This window comes from Bacillus rossius, chromosome 1 (assembly GCF_032445375.1).
Source record: "Bacillus rossius redtenbacheri isolate Brsri chromosome 1, Brsri_v3, whole genome shotgun sequence".
NCBI lineage: Eukaryota > Metazoa > Arthropoda > Insecta > Phasmatodea > Bacillidae > Bacillus > Bacillus rossius.
Window position 1 is genome coordinate 24179865 of NC_086330.1, and position 14514 is coordinate 24194378.

At 38.4% G+C, this 14514-nt stretch overlaps 1 protein-coding gene across 2 annotated transcripts in view; it reads right to left on the reverse strand.

The window, feature by feature from the left end:
• LOC134533215 (choline transporter-like 2) overlaps positions 1–14514 on the reverse strand; it is a 75918-nt gene that overhangs the window by 16723 nt on the left and 44681 nt on the right. The window contains exons 6-7 of one of the 2 annotated variants that reach the window (XM_063370611.1): positions 11336–11439; positions 7357–7522 (exon numbers count right to left, since the gene is read on the reverse strand). In XM_063370611.1, coding sequence (XP_063226681.1) covers positions 7357–7522; positions 11336–11439 — 270 coding nt within the window. The remainder of the gene's footprint in view (positions 1–7356; positions 7523–11335; positions 11440–14514) is intronic. The other variant, XM_063370619.1, reaches the window with a different exon arrangement.

The following is a 14514-nucleotide window of genomic DNA, read 5'->3' on the forward strand; positions in this document are numbered from 1 at the left end:
GAAGATTTGTTGTTGGTCTTTCTTTAGTAATTTCTGTTCTGGGTTATTTTTTCAGACTAACTCCTTCCACTGAATTCTTTGTGCTGTCTATGCAGTCACACAATTGACATTAACAGATTCTGGCTTGTTTTTTTTCCCCCTCTTATTGTGTATTCATCTTTCTTGCCCATTAATGTAATTTCTCTACGACATACAGTGCAAAACAGCTACATATAACATAATCCATAAAAATGTTTTAAATAAAAAAGGTTGGATGAGCAAGATATGAACCATTTTGAATGAGAGAGTCCAATGTTTTCCTGTTGTTCCACCTCGTTCAATGCATCACAATCACAATGCTTACGACTACCTATGCAACAAAGATGTGCAGTCCAGTAAGTAATTTAATTTTACTGTACCTCACATTATATATATCTGTATGTGTGTGAGGTACAGTGAATTACAATCAAACCTTTGAATATTCACAAACCTTATCCAAAATTCTTAAAATATGAAATTTATATAACTTTACTAATTTGTTTCTTGCTTGTAGGAAAGCATGAAGTTTTATTGGATGAATTAATGTATTTTTACATCAACCTTAGACTCATAATCTTCATTTAACTAACCGGTAGATTCTATGATATCAATGATAGAATTGAAACTAAAAATTTTAAACCACCTTTAATGTTCTGCAATATTTTGTCCCAAATTTCAGATAACTTTTATTTTAATATTTTAACATCATAAAATATAGTCCAACAAGGGTACCTTAGATTTGGTGTGACAAAGTCTGAAGTTTTACCTGGCTGGGTATATCCAAACCAAGTAACAAACCACTGCAGGTATGCAATAGCATTTTTAAGCTGACAAAGTAAGTGTAGGGACTATCGTATATAGTATATAGTGAATCACATTCAACATTGAAACGCAGGTTAAGTGATAAAATACAAAACAATTCAAACTGATAAAATATTTTATAACATAAAAAAATTAATGAAAGTTAATTTTTTTTAGTAACAAAGCCGTATTAGGACCCAAAGTAAAGTAAAAATTGTGTTCCCAATAGACAATGCACTTCGTATTACCTAAAATATACGCTATAGATGCTTGTATAAATTAAAAAAAAGTTTGCTAATTAATTATATATTCTGAGTGAATATGTCCCAGCAATTTCAATAACACATTATTTTATTTTAAATACGCAATTGTACAACAATCATAACATAATTTTTGTGAAAATAGTTTTAAGACATTTCTTGTCTTGTAAGTTTAATACTGCACCACTTTTCTCAATAAGCAGCATTACAAAATCAAACTATTAAAACCAAAACCTTCCATTTTAAAACTGAAAGTGAGCCTACTGATCAAACTATAGAATCTTGTCTCTAGTCATTGAACAGATTTAAAATATCAGAGCATCTGACCACATTTAAACTTACAATACGTATTGTTCAATAGGTGTTGCTTTCTGTTGGACACCATTAGATCTGTTCCTGAGGAAATTTAAGGCAGCTGCATTTACAAATACTTGAAACTATTGTACAAACTCTAAAGCAGGTGTGTAAACCTAGCCATATGCAACCTTTCCTGCCCCTTTCTAACTATTTGTAGCTACAGGAAACACACTTTTTTAATGGAAACAGAATTTTGCCAGGTACCAGGGACTAAAACTTTTAATTTACATATTAACTAAATATTATACTTTTAAAAAATTGTTATTTTTGATATTTACTGAACTGTTTGGTTATGTGAAACAAATATTGTTTATCATAATAAACTATGTTTTCTATTCAAATACATTGACATAATAAACCTTATCATCAGAAACTAAGGCTTTATTAAGCACAAAACATGACAGATTGTTACATGAATTAATACATAGATTTGAATAAGAGGTAATATTGAAGGTTAAACAATGTTCATGCAAAGAGGTTGCTAAGAGGTTGCTAAGAGGTTAAAACCAATATCACCACATTCGCCCCCTCTTCATTTAAGGACATAGTCCTTGAGATATTCAGAAGGTCTAGTGGTGCGGGAAGATCTCCGGAGTGAAGTTTGAGGTCTGGGAGGAGATCTGGGTGGAGTCGGAATTGGGTTCACTTGAGGTAGGTCTTGATCATTCATGTTCTTCGCAGGTGAATCTTCTGGAGTGAGGTTCAGCTGAGTGTCTTCAGATGCTTCAGTGTGTTGATTAGGATCATCAGCGAGGTTTGGAAAATTCACGTCTTCTAAGTTAGATTCATTGTTGACAATATCCCCTGCAGGAGCGAGATGCCTGAGGTTGACTGTTGTCTCCTTACCATCTGGAAGTTGAACCAGAGCATAGTCAGGGTTCGCCTCAAGCAGAGTTACTTCTTGCACCAGGGGGTCATATTTACTCTGACGGACGTGATTCTTCATTAGAATTTTCCCTGGTGTAGTAAGCCACGAAGGAAGAGTAACTCCAGAACTGGCCCTTCTCTTATGGTAGAACATACGTTCGTGGGGTGTAGCGTTAGTAGCAGTACAGAGCAGTGTGCGGATGGAGTGCAACGCTTCAGGTAACACCTTCTCCCACTGCGTTATCACGAGTCCCTTCGTTTTCAGCGCCAGCGATACAGTTCTCCATATTATCCCATTGTAACGTTCTACTTGGCCATTTCCACACGGATTGTATGGTGTAGTACGACTAGTAGCAACTCCATTGGAATGTAGGAATGATTGAAGTTCTCTGGATATAAAGGATGTGCCTCTGTCTGTGTGAATGTATGAAGGATATCCGAAGAGTGTAAAGATCTGATTTAGTGCTTGAATGACGGTTGTGGAGGATAGGTCGTTGCAAGGGATGGCAAAAGGGAACCTGGAGTACTCGTCGACTACCGTTAACAGATATTTCCGAGGAGTGTTGGATGGTAATGGTCCCTTAAAATCAACGCTGAGCCGTTCGAAGGGTGCGGTGGCCTTGATGAGGGTGCTCCGCTTGTTGTGAAAGCGAGGTTTGATTTCGGAGCATGTTCTGCAGGAAGACGTGACTTGGCGTATCTCGTCGATGGAGTAGGGAAGGTTCTGATTCTTCACCCAGTGAGCCATCCTGGTGATCCCTGGGTGACACAAAGCCTTGTGGTAGTGGACAAGTCTGTCGAAGGTATGGAGCGAGCCACAAGTCCTAGAGAGAGCGTCAGCCGCCACGTTCTCCTTCCCCGGTCTGTAGATGATGTCATAGTTGTAAGGAGCAAGTTCTAACCGCCATCTTGTAAATTTTTCGTTCTTGATTTTCCCAGGATGCCGAATGTTAAACATGTAAGGAATAGACTTCTGGTCGGTTATAAGTTGAAACTTTCTTCCTATCAAGTAATGCCTCCACTTCCGAAGGGCTTCAATGATCGCATAAGCTTCCTTCTCGACAGCTGAATGGTGTTGTTCGCTCTTAGTGAGGGTTCTCGAGAAGAAGGCTACTGGTCTCTTGTTTTGAGTCAGAGTGGCGGCGATGGCGACGTCAGAGGCATCTGTTTCGACGCAGAATGGGATGTCTTCCTCTACGTTAACGACGAAGGATTTAACTATGCAGTTCCGTAAATTGTTGAAGTCTTGGATTAGTTCAGGGGCCATAGGAAATACTTTACAGTTCACTAATCTACGTATTTTATCTGAAAATTTTGGAATCCATTTAGAATAATAAGCGAACATCCCTAGTGCTTGTTGAAAGGATGCTTTGTTTCTAGGGAGAGGGAAATCAATCAGTGGCTTAAGTCTGTCGGGATCTGGTTTGAGTATATTGTTTTCGATGAGATAACCGAGGAGCTTAAGAGACTTCAAATTGAAATGGGATTTTTCTTGATTAATGGTTAAATTATATTTCTTGCAGACGTCTAAAAATTTTCGTAGATTGGAGTCGTGTTCAGATTGGTCTTTTCCGCTCACCGTCACATCGTCCAAGTAGATGTCAACTCCTTGTAGTCTTTCTTTGGTCTTGATCTCGTCCATCTTCCTCTGGAACGCAGACACTCCATTGGTGACGCCCATTGGTATACATTTGAATTGCCAGAGTTTTCCTGCTGCCTCGAAGGCGGTGTACGGCCTGTCTTCAACCCTTATTGGTATTTGATAATATGCGCTCTTGAGATCTATTGTGCTGTGGATATTATATTTAGCTACATCGGAAACTATTTTCTCTATGGAAGGGATTGGGTAAGCGTCTAACATCGTGTATCGGTTTATAGTCTGAGAATAGTCGACGACCATACGTTTTCGATGTGTTCCACTCACGACTAGTACCTGCGCCCTCCAGGGTGAGTTGCTTTCTTCAATGACACCGTCAGAGAGAAGTTTTTCTATGTGGGATTGAATGTATTTTTAGTCTTCGTTTGAGTGTCGTCTGGACTTGATCGCGATAGGTCTACAATTTGGTGTTAAGTGTTCGAAGAGGGTGGCCGGACCGACTTTGGCACATGCTAAGCTACTGATTTGCAGTTCAGGTTTATTACCACCAAAAACTATTGACAGAGTGGAATGCTGCTTAAAGATATCGTGCCCTAATATAACATCTGCGCAACAGTTGTTTAGAACGTTCAGCTTTGTTTTTCTGTATATATTGTCCGAGATTTGTAAATCTACGGAACAATAAGCTTTTATAGGCATGGCCAAAGAGGACGATGCCATAGCTACTTCAGATGACGTAGGATATTGTTTTAATTTATGTTTGGAGACAAAACCATCATTTATGTAACTCTCCGAACTCCCCGTGTCTATTAGCCCTTCAGCTGGAAAACCATTTACTTTCAGTTTGACAATGGTTTTGGAAAGGCTAGTTGGAGAAGCAGCTGATGTTTTGGAAGATGTTGGTTTGGTCTTACGATTACGATTAGATTGGTTAGTAGGGAAAACCAGAGACTTAGCAGGAAGGCAAGCAATAGTTGAGAAGTCATCTGTGTCTTGAGGAGAGTCAGGTAAGGCGGCAGTACGATCTTTGGGCTTAATTGACCTACAGACTTTTGCATAATGGCCTTTCTTACCACAGAGTTTGCATGTAGCTTCTCGCACTGGACAGGAAGAACGAGGATGACGAGGGAACCCACAGAAGAAACATTCCTGACTACTGCTGGCTGCGGTTACAGGAGAATTTGGTTGCTGAACCGGCTCAGTTGAGGCTAAAGGTGTCTGGCTAAGAATATAGGATTCAGAAATTATATGAGCTGATTCTAATGATCGTGCTTTTGCAAATGCTTCATCCAGGCTAAGAGTTGCGTTTTCTAACAAACGTTGTCGGATACTGTTCAATGAGAGACCTTTTATAAATGCATCTCTAATGTATTCATCCCTATAAGCTGCTGCTTTAACATCTTTGAACTCGCAGTCAGAGCTAAGGAGATGCAAAGATTGTAAGAATTGATTTACACTTTCATCAGGTTGCTGGTGTCGGCTCATTAGTTTATGCCTTGAAAATATTTCATTCTTAGGTTTAATAAAGAGTGAATCTAGCTTTTCGATTGCAGACGCATAAGAAGTACATTCGCTAATAAGTTCGTATATACTGTGACTCACGTGATTGTAGAGTAGTAACAGCTTATCAGCTTCAGAAGCCTTGATTGAAGCTGTGAAGACTTCGAATGTTTTCTTCCAGTGATTCCATTGTGAGGAGCTTTTCCCAGTTGTGTGATCTGCTTCAAATCTCTCGGGCTTGAAATACTTGTCCATTGTTTGTATTAAATGTTTCTTGATAGAATGTGCTTAATAAATTGACATAATAAACCTTATCATCAGAAACTAAGGCTTTATTAAGCACAAAACATGACTTAGATTGTTACATGAATTAATACATAGATTTGAATAAGAGGTAATATTGAAGGTTAAACAATGTTCATGCAAAGAGGTTGCTAAGAGGTTGCTAAGAGGTTAAAACCAATATCACCACATACATCTTGCTTTATTTAATTAATTGTGCAGTCTAAATGAAGAGTAAGTATAAGAAACTGTTTGACTGTGTACCATAGGTTTTGGATTGAAAAAATGACAGTTTCTGGTTGGAGATTGTGTTGGACCATGTAAAACATACCAACACGAATGAGTTAAGACACATCTCTTTTAAAGAGAGAGGTTTGCGACCACAGGGATACCACACCAGGAGCGGATCAAGTGATGATTCGAGGAAGGGGCTGGATTGCTATTTTAAAGAATTTTTTAACGTGAGCAATTATTTGCATACTCAGAAAAAGCATACACCGTAAGTGATTATTTGTAATATAAATATGCTCATCACTGACTCACTGACTCTGTACCACTGTATGAATTTTGTTTTCATGCACTTAACAGTGTAACATTTATATTGTTCTTTGCTAACCTGTTCCTCCTGCTGTGGCATAGCGTCATGTTTTGACGAGGCATAGCGTCATGTTTTGATGAGGCCGATAGTTTCAAAATTTTTCAGCCATTGCTATATTCATCATTTTTCAAAAGGCCTCTTAAGCACCTTACACGTAACTAGTTAAAACTATATTTTATTACCTTCATTAGATTTTTCACCTCATAATCAGTTGCATGTCTAATGATAGATATCAAAAAAATTATGTTTGTAATGCAACAAGATGGGATTTGTTTAACCTACTTTTATTTACAACCAGTTCCCAAAAGAATTTTCTTGCCAACAGAAGCATAGGTCGGGGAGTCAGAAAAACAACTTCTGAACGTATGTTGAGTTACTTGTATAATATACTTTGTTAAGTGGCTTAGTGTATATTTTGGTCTAGTTATCTTCTAGATCAGCACTTTAAAATGGATGGTCTTGGTTCCAACCAAAGGGGGCTACACTGGATCCTACTGTAGGGAGGCAGTGTTAACGAGTAGCATGGAGCCGCCACTGCAGGGAGGGAGCGTGGAGCCGCCACTGCAGGGAGGGAGCGTGGAGCCGCCACGGCAGGGAGGGAGCGTGGAGCCGCCACGGCAGGGAGGGAGCGTGGAGCCGCCACGGCAGGGAGGGAGCGTGGAGCCGCCACTGCAGGGAGGGAGCGTGGAGCCGCCACGGCAGGGAGGGAGCGTGGAGCCGCCACTGCAGGGAGGGAGCGTGGAGCCGTCACTGCAGGGAGGGAGCGTGGAGCCGCCACTGCAGGGAGGGAGCGTGGAGCCGCCACTGCAGGGAGGGAGCGTGGAGCCGCCACGGCAGGGAGGGAGCGTGGAGCCGCCACGGCAGGGAGGGAGCGTGGAGCCGCCACTGCAGGGAGGGAGCGTGGAGCCGCCACGGCAGGGAGGGAGAGTGGAGCCGCCACTGCAGGGAGGGAGCGTGGAGCCGCCACTGCAGGGAGGGAGCGTGGAGCCGCCACGGCAGGGAGGGAGCGTGGAGCCGCCACGGCAGGGAGGGAGCGTGGAGCCGCCACTGCAGGGAGGGAGCGTGGAGCCACTCACAGTAGGACAGCAGCACCACGACGCCGGCCAGCGACACCCACACCAGCGGGCCGGCGAACCACCGCATGAGGACGATGTAGAGGAAGCACACGAGCATGGCCACGCAGAGAGCCCCCACGATCCACGGCCAGCTGCTGCTCATGTCCTGGACCACCATGTGGCCGATCTGCGACACAACTCACTGCTCTGTGGGAGGGGGCACCCTCTTTTGTGAACACTGTCACCGTTCACACGCAAGATCACTCAGCAGCATCACCTGTCTGTACAAGAACTGTCTCGCACATGATAGTCCTGTTTACTTGAAACACAGCAGCACATTATCACTAACTACTCTAATTAGTGAATGATAATAAGACAAGAGTGAGGGAGAGAAAGAGAGATAAAAGAGAAAAATAAAGAGAAAGAGTGAAAGAGAGAGAAACAGAGGGCGAAAGAGAGAAAGAGAGAGGAAATGAAAAAATCATAGAAAGAGAAAAAGAATTTTCTTATCCATTTTGCAAGCCCTACAGAAATGACTTAATATTTGATTTCTTACTTTACAAACCAGTCCTTCCATTGTTCTCAGTTCAGGCCTGAAACAACATGAGTACGGTACTTGAATGTCTACAGCTATAACAATCGGGAGCTCAGGAAAACAAAACCCTTGTGAAACACCTGCAACAGCTCTTTGTTGTGAAGAATGTGAATACAACTGTATTAACAGAGCCTAGAGTTGTGAATCGAACCCACCAATCATGTTTGTATGCCAAAAAAACAGATTTAAGAGGGTGGGACAGGGAGCCATTACGTTCCCTTTTAATATAAAGTTTGAATTTTATGTTAATTCCACTTTAAACAGATAAATTAAAACTGTACAGTAAAATTCAATATCCTTAAATGTTAAACAAAATTAGAAAAACTTCAATGAACTAAATATGTAAATTTTAAAGCAACCTACAAAAAATGACAATGTATTTTGTAATGGTTAGGTAATTATATTAATTTTTTTTTTACAGCTCAATACATTTAGAGCTATGATCACAGCAATTGTGAAACCTAGAACCTAGAAAAGGTCATGAACAAGCTACTCTTGGATGCACACAAACCAGGTTTACCACAGAACTTATGAAGACTAAGTATTTTTTTTAGGGTATATTTAAACATGTACACATTTCTCTGATTACCGGCACTCATTCCCGAAAGTCCAAATATTCACAAGTGATAGTTGATCAATCTGCCATGCAACCATTGCTGAATTTTCGATATGAAGATGCCAAATTTTAGTTAAATTTCTTTTACACCACAAATTCCTAGTAGAATTGCAATTTAAACGTTCAGTTGGTATGTGTTTACTTTTATCCACTTAGCCTATATTAAAAATACTTTACTCTCTGAACTCTGAACTATTGATGGGTCGTTCGTTAACGATTCGTTCAAAAAGAACGAATCTTTGAGAGAACGAAATCTTGCGATTCGTTCGCGATGTAAAGAACCTTGAAAGATTCGGAAGAACGAAAACGCGGAGAGAACGAGAGAACGAGATGAGAGAACCGGTCACGCGCCCGGTCTGATTCGTTCGTAAAATGATTCATGACGTCAGGAGTCTGAAGAATTAGTAATCACAGCGTGCGCATGTTCACAAGAGCAAACGATAACTGATCAAATAAAATAGGGTAACATGAAAAGTATCTATACCTGAAAATGTCAACTGTTAAGTAGTGGTTTAAAATTGCTTTTTCACATTCACATACACAAATTTGGAAATAAAAAACTAAAGAAACAAAAAAAAAAAACCGTATGAATTAAAAAATAACAGGGAAAGTAACTACAAATGTTCACACTTACCATTTTTGGGTTAATTAATGTACTTCATTTGTTTCTCTTCATACTGAATTGCAGTAGTATGAAATTTTTGTCTTTTTTCTCTAAATGTGTTGGTCTACATGTAAACACTTTACTGTCACTAGAGTGTAAATAGCCTATATATTAATATTTGTAACTTAAAAAGTAATAAAATATAAATAATCTTGTTTCATATACGCAACTGTGATTCACTGGCTACGGAAAGCAATGTTCAAATTCAAATACAAAAACACGTACGTAATACTCTAAAAGATGAACGAGTTACGACACCTGATAAAAGAGCCAGATCCCATACACAGAAAAGAACGAATTGACCGAGATGAACGAATCGTTCTGAACGAATCATCTCACGGAACTGATCCAAAAGAACCGATTCGGTCAAAAGATCCGTTCTGCCCATCACTACTCTGAACAAGACAGAAGTTGTGATGCAGTATTTTATACATGTACTGTCTTTAAAAATGATAATTTTCAAAATAAGTTAAACCAATAATATAATTGTTTATTTTACATCACCAATACTAAATAGCCTGGAAAATAAAGTTTGTAAACACTTCTTGGATAGTCATATCTAATTCTTTCTTATTAATAACAGGTTGTCATTTTGAATTTCTGAAGGCCACATATAATTATGTCCTAATTTCCCCCCTCTTATTTATCGCTATATTAAATTAGTAATTTGCCCATCGCATTCATACAGAATTTGATAAAAGGTGCCAAATTAGGAACCATAGCCTCACAGAAGGCCTATTGATTCAGTGAGTTTGGTTTTACAAATTCAACATAACATTATCTAATGAACACTATGATTGGTAATTTTAATATGTAAACTATTTTCAAATCGGTAAACGGTCAACTTTTTAACAAAACAAATTTTATTGAGTACAAATAAAAAAGCAAGCCAAAAAACCAACTGACATCAGTCTGAATAAAAATCTTTTAATAAAAAACTATTTCTTTCCTACACAGTATGTACTTCCAAGCAAAACTTTCATCAATGACCAACGTTAAAAATACACATACAAAACTTTCCACAGAAAAGTAGAAGCACAAAAAACTATGCAATATAATTAGGGTAAGAAGAATATATGAAGCCATTTTTACAGCTGGGGGTTTCATCCTCTAAAGGACTTACAAAGTGTATGGAAGCTTTATCAGGCGAATAAACAGATACACACATTCTGCATTGTGTTTGAATATAATTATGTTGAGAAATTTTTTTTACATAACTTACAATAAAAATAACCTAAAAGAAAATTGACATCAGTACCAAACGTGCAGTATCCAAATACAATACAACCTACTCTTGGTGATTAAGAGACATATAGCTAATCATTAAACTATACAACAATCAGTGGTTTTAATAGTTCACGATTCATTAATCAAATTCCCACAAACTATTTCCTTTTGACAGAAAATATTATTAAAATAATTCCCCCACTCCAATCACTCGTTACTTACGCGAACAGGAGATAAATTCCTAAATTACTTTACTTTACAAATTCAACGCTAGGAATACCTAACAAATGATGGCTTTAGTCATAATAGAAACAAGTACGGTGATTATATATAAAGACCTCTGGACTAAAGATTGGCACATACTCTTTAAGGACAAGCTGATATACAAGAAAGAAAGAAAGAAATAAAAAATAAATAACTGTCTGATAATGCATTTGATTTTGTGATGTAGAAGCACATTTGATTTGGCAGTAATGGATCGCTAGCTTTAACAAATAAAGTTACACAGAAGTTACAATGCTTAAGAGCAGTGCCTACCATGTAGGCAACACTCACACTCATGCTGATACAGAGGGGTGCCTGCCATACGTACACAAAGGATAACAAGACAGATGCTGAACTGACACCCAGTGTCTTGGGAGGTGAATTACAGGGGTGATAAACTTGTTCATCAGCTATGTCTTCAAAAGGTGTATGCCACCATCATGAAAATTTCAGGTCAATTAGGGCTTAATGTTTTCTTTGTACTTAACACTGAAACCACAATTTGCCAGCAATAAATATTCAGTCAAGTCCAGTATACGCACGCACACTACAAACTGTACAAATGAGCAGTCAGTCATCACCTTGCGAAAGCCAGAAAACAGGTTAACAAGAGAGATAGATTGCCATAGCCTACCTCCTTGGCATTGGCTAGAGAGAGCACATGCTTGACGCCTATCGCCAAGTCACCGGGGACGTTGAGCTGACTCAAGTTGCCCGACGGTATACAGCGGCCCAAGACTACAAGCACAGAGATCCAGAGCAGTTGAGTGTCAGCGGAGACAAGTCGGGTGGCACAGAGAAACGTGAAAAGGCATGCGTTCACTGCCGTTCTTCAGATCCCACTACTGCCAAGCTAACAGTGACTGCTAGTTGGAACACACTACAGACCAGGGGCGTAGCCAGGTTTTTTTTTTATGGGTCAACCCCCCCCCCCCCCCCTTAGCACCAAATCTTTAATTAATTTTTTATTCAACACTCAAACAAATTTCATATTAAAATTAATAAAATTTTTACCATTACAATGTTTAAATTTAAGAACTGAAAACTGCTAAAATAGCACTATTTTACACCTTAAAATCCAAATTTTCCCGGGGGAGGCCCCCGGACCCCCCAATTTAATGCGGGGGGGGGGGGGGGGGCATGCTTCTTAACACCCCCCATACACAAATCCTGGCTACGCCACTGCTACAGACACCATCAACTGTTATACAGAGTAATTTAGTTGAGTGAGCAATATACAAACACTACTCCCTTGCACTACAAGCATGTACTTACCGAGTTAGCTGCAAGAAGAGAGAGTCACATTTATTAACATTTTCAACTACTGTATATTCCAGTGATATTTTTATGAGTTAACACTCAATATATATAATTTGTTCCTGAAGCATTATGTACATGCAGTACCCAATCCACATACGGCACTAAATTTGTTTTGAAAATACTTAACAAAACACCAAACCCAATTCATTAAAAATAAAATGTAAATCATTGGAAGATACGGAAGTAGAGACAGTATGAATTGCCGAAATACTTTGGGACAATATTACATAATTACAAGTGGCTGATTTTAAGTTTGTGGCCAAGTGGCTAAATCGAATTAAAGATAAGTTAGCGTTCAGTCAATAACATTATGCAGGTACGTCTCAAAAAGTACCTTACATGCTGAGTAGAAAAAAAAAAAACAGTTTCCCAAATGTATCTTTACCACTTACCACAGGTTTTTACGATTAGTATGTTCATACTGCCTCTACCAACAGAGATGTTACAATCCCTTGCAGGAAGGCACTCACGTTGATAGCGTGAGGCACCAAGGTTAGCAATACTAGGCCTACTATCTATACAGCACTTAAATTTATAAATATATGCTCAAGGACTCCGCCTACCCGGGCGCACAAACGGTGCACAGAGCTTCAGAACAAAAAAATCCACACAATATACAAGTGTGTGTCTACAAAAAGAATTTAAGAATATGCTGTGGGCGGATGAGTACGTCTGATTTCGTTGTTTAAAACTTACTTTTAGGAGTGAGAATGACTAAAAAAAAGTGTCTTCAGAATAATTTTTTTGGCATTAACACCCGGTACAGGTTTTTGAAAGCACTCAAGGGACCTGCATTACACCTTTATATTCATTTCTGCATCCATATAATGTTATGACTAAGTAAGCTTTTGGACATACACCATTGCTAAGCACATTTTCTGTAGAAGAAAACTAAAAAATACCCAAAAGATAAAAAACACAAACTAAGCAAAAAATTGCTGTTGTAAACAGGATATAAACACCACATAATATTCCATAACAGGAATATGGTCAACAAACAAAGAAAAACAAAGAAAAATGGACTAAGAACGAAAAAAAACCCACAAATGATGACAGCACAAAAATATTGAACCCAAAAAAATTCAGTAGAACAGTTGAAACGAGACAAAAACACGACAAAACGAAAAGACAAAACTAACACACCTGTCGCACCTGTGTTTTTGTACCATGTGCGTCTCTGCCTGAGGACGGGAGCAGATAGCAGTTCCCGAAACGTCGCTTGTTTCTGTTTTGGAAAAACTATTGTGTTTGTTTCGTCTTTTTGTTTTGTCGTGTTTTTGTCTCGTTTCAACTGTTGTGCTGAATTTTTTGGGTTCAATATTTTTGTGCTGTCATCATTTGTGGGTTTTTTTTCGTTCTCTTCTGTTTTGAGAAACTTTTGTGTTTGTTTTGTCTTTTCGTTTTGTCGTGTTTTTCTCTAGTTTCAACTGTTCTGCTGAATTTTTTTGGGTTCAATATTTTTGTGCTGTCATCATTTGTGGGGGTTTGTTCATTCTCTTAGTCCATTTTTCTTTGTTTTTCTTTGCTTGTTGACCATATTTCTGTTATGGAATATTATGTGGTGTTTATATCCTGTTGACAACAGCAATTTTTTGTTTAATTTGTGTTTTTATTTGTCTTTTGGGTATTTTTTAGTTTTCTTCTACAGAAAAAAGTAATTAGCAATGGCGTATGTCCAAAAGCTTACATCAAGTCATGCACTCCCATTGCACAAATCTTTCAAAGATTATAATGTTATGGTTTCAACTCAAATCTCAGAGTTACCCTATGCGCGACATTGGTGATACTAAGCTTGAAGCACAAGCAAGCATCACACTTTACATCCTGCCTCACTAACACAAATACACTCCTGACTAGGCAGGCCCCGTAAGACTTGATCAAATGCCAGTACTAATATGATTTCTCAACTAAATTATGCACATGAAAATTGTTCAATGAATATAAAATTAATTAAGTACAGCCAGGATAAAGTTTAGAGGAAATTTAGCTTTAAACATGCATCGCTTCAAAGACAAGTTCTTTTTAAAACTCTCCACCCTAATTACAGAGAAGATTTTCTTTGCAGCATGCAATAACTGTAATATTTGGTTTTAACAAGTTCATAAAAATCTGACTACAGTAATTTTATTGCCTACCATTAAATTCCTCATAATTATTTTATAAAATGGTTGTAGATGTTTGAATATTATAGCTGAAATAAACGTAGAACATAATTGGTTATATATGGTAGATGTTAAGATTCAACCACTAAACTGATCAGAAAGCCAGGTATAAAAAATAACGTCATGCTAATGGAACAAAGTATGTAGACACACCACTGATAAGACTTTTTAAAACTGAGGGGTAAAAATTAAATAGTTTGCAGAGCTTTTTTTTAAACTAAAGAGGCCATATAAAAGTACCCAAGCAAAACGCATGGATGGAACAAGCTATTTTTATATCTGGGAAATAGTGTAAATACTAAACTAAAGGTAAAGAAGCAGTTTCTAATAA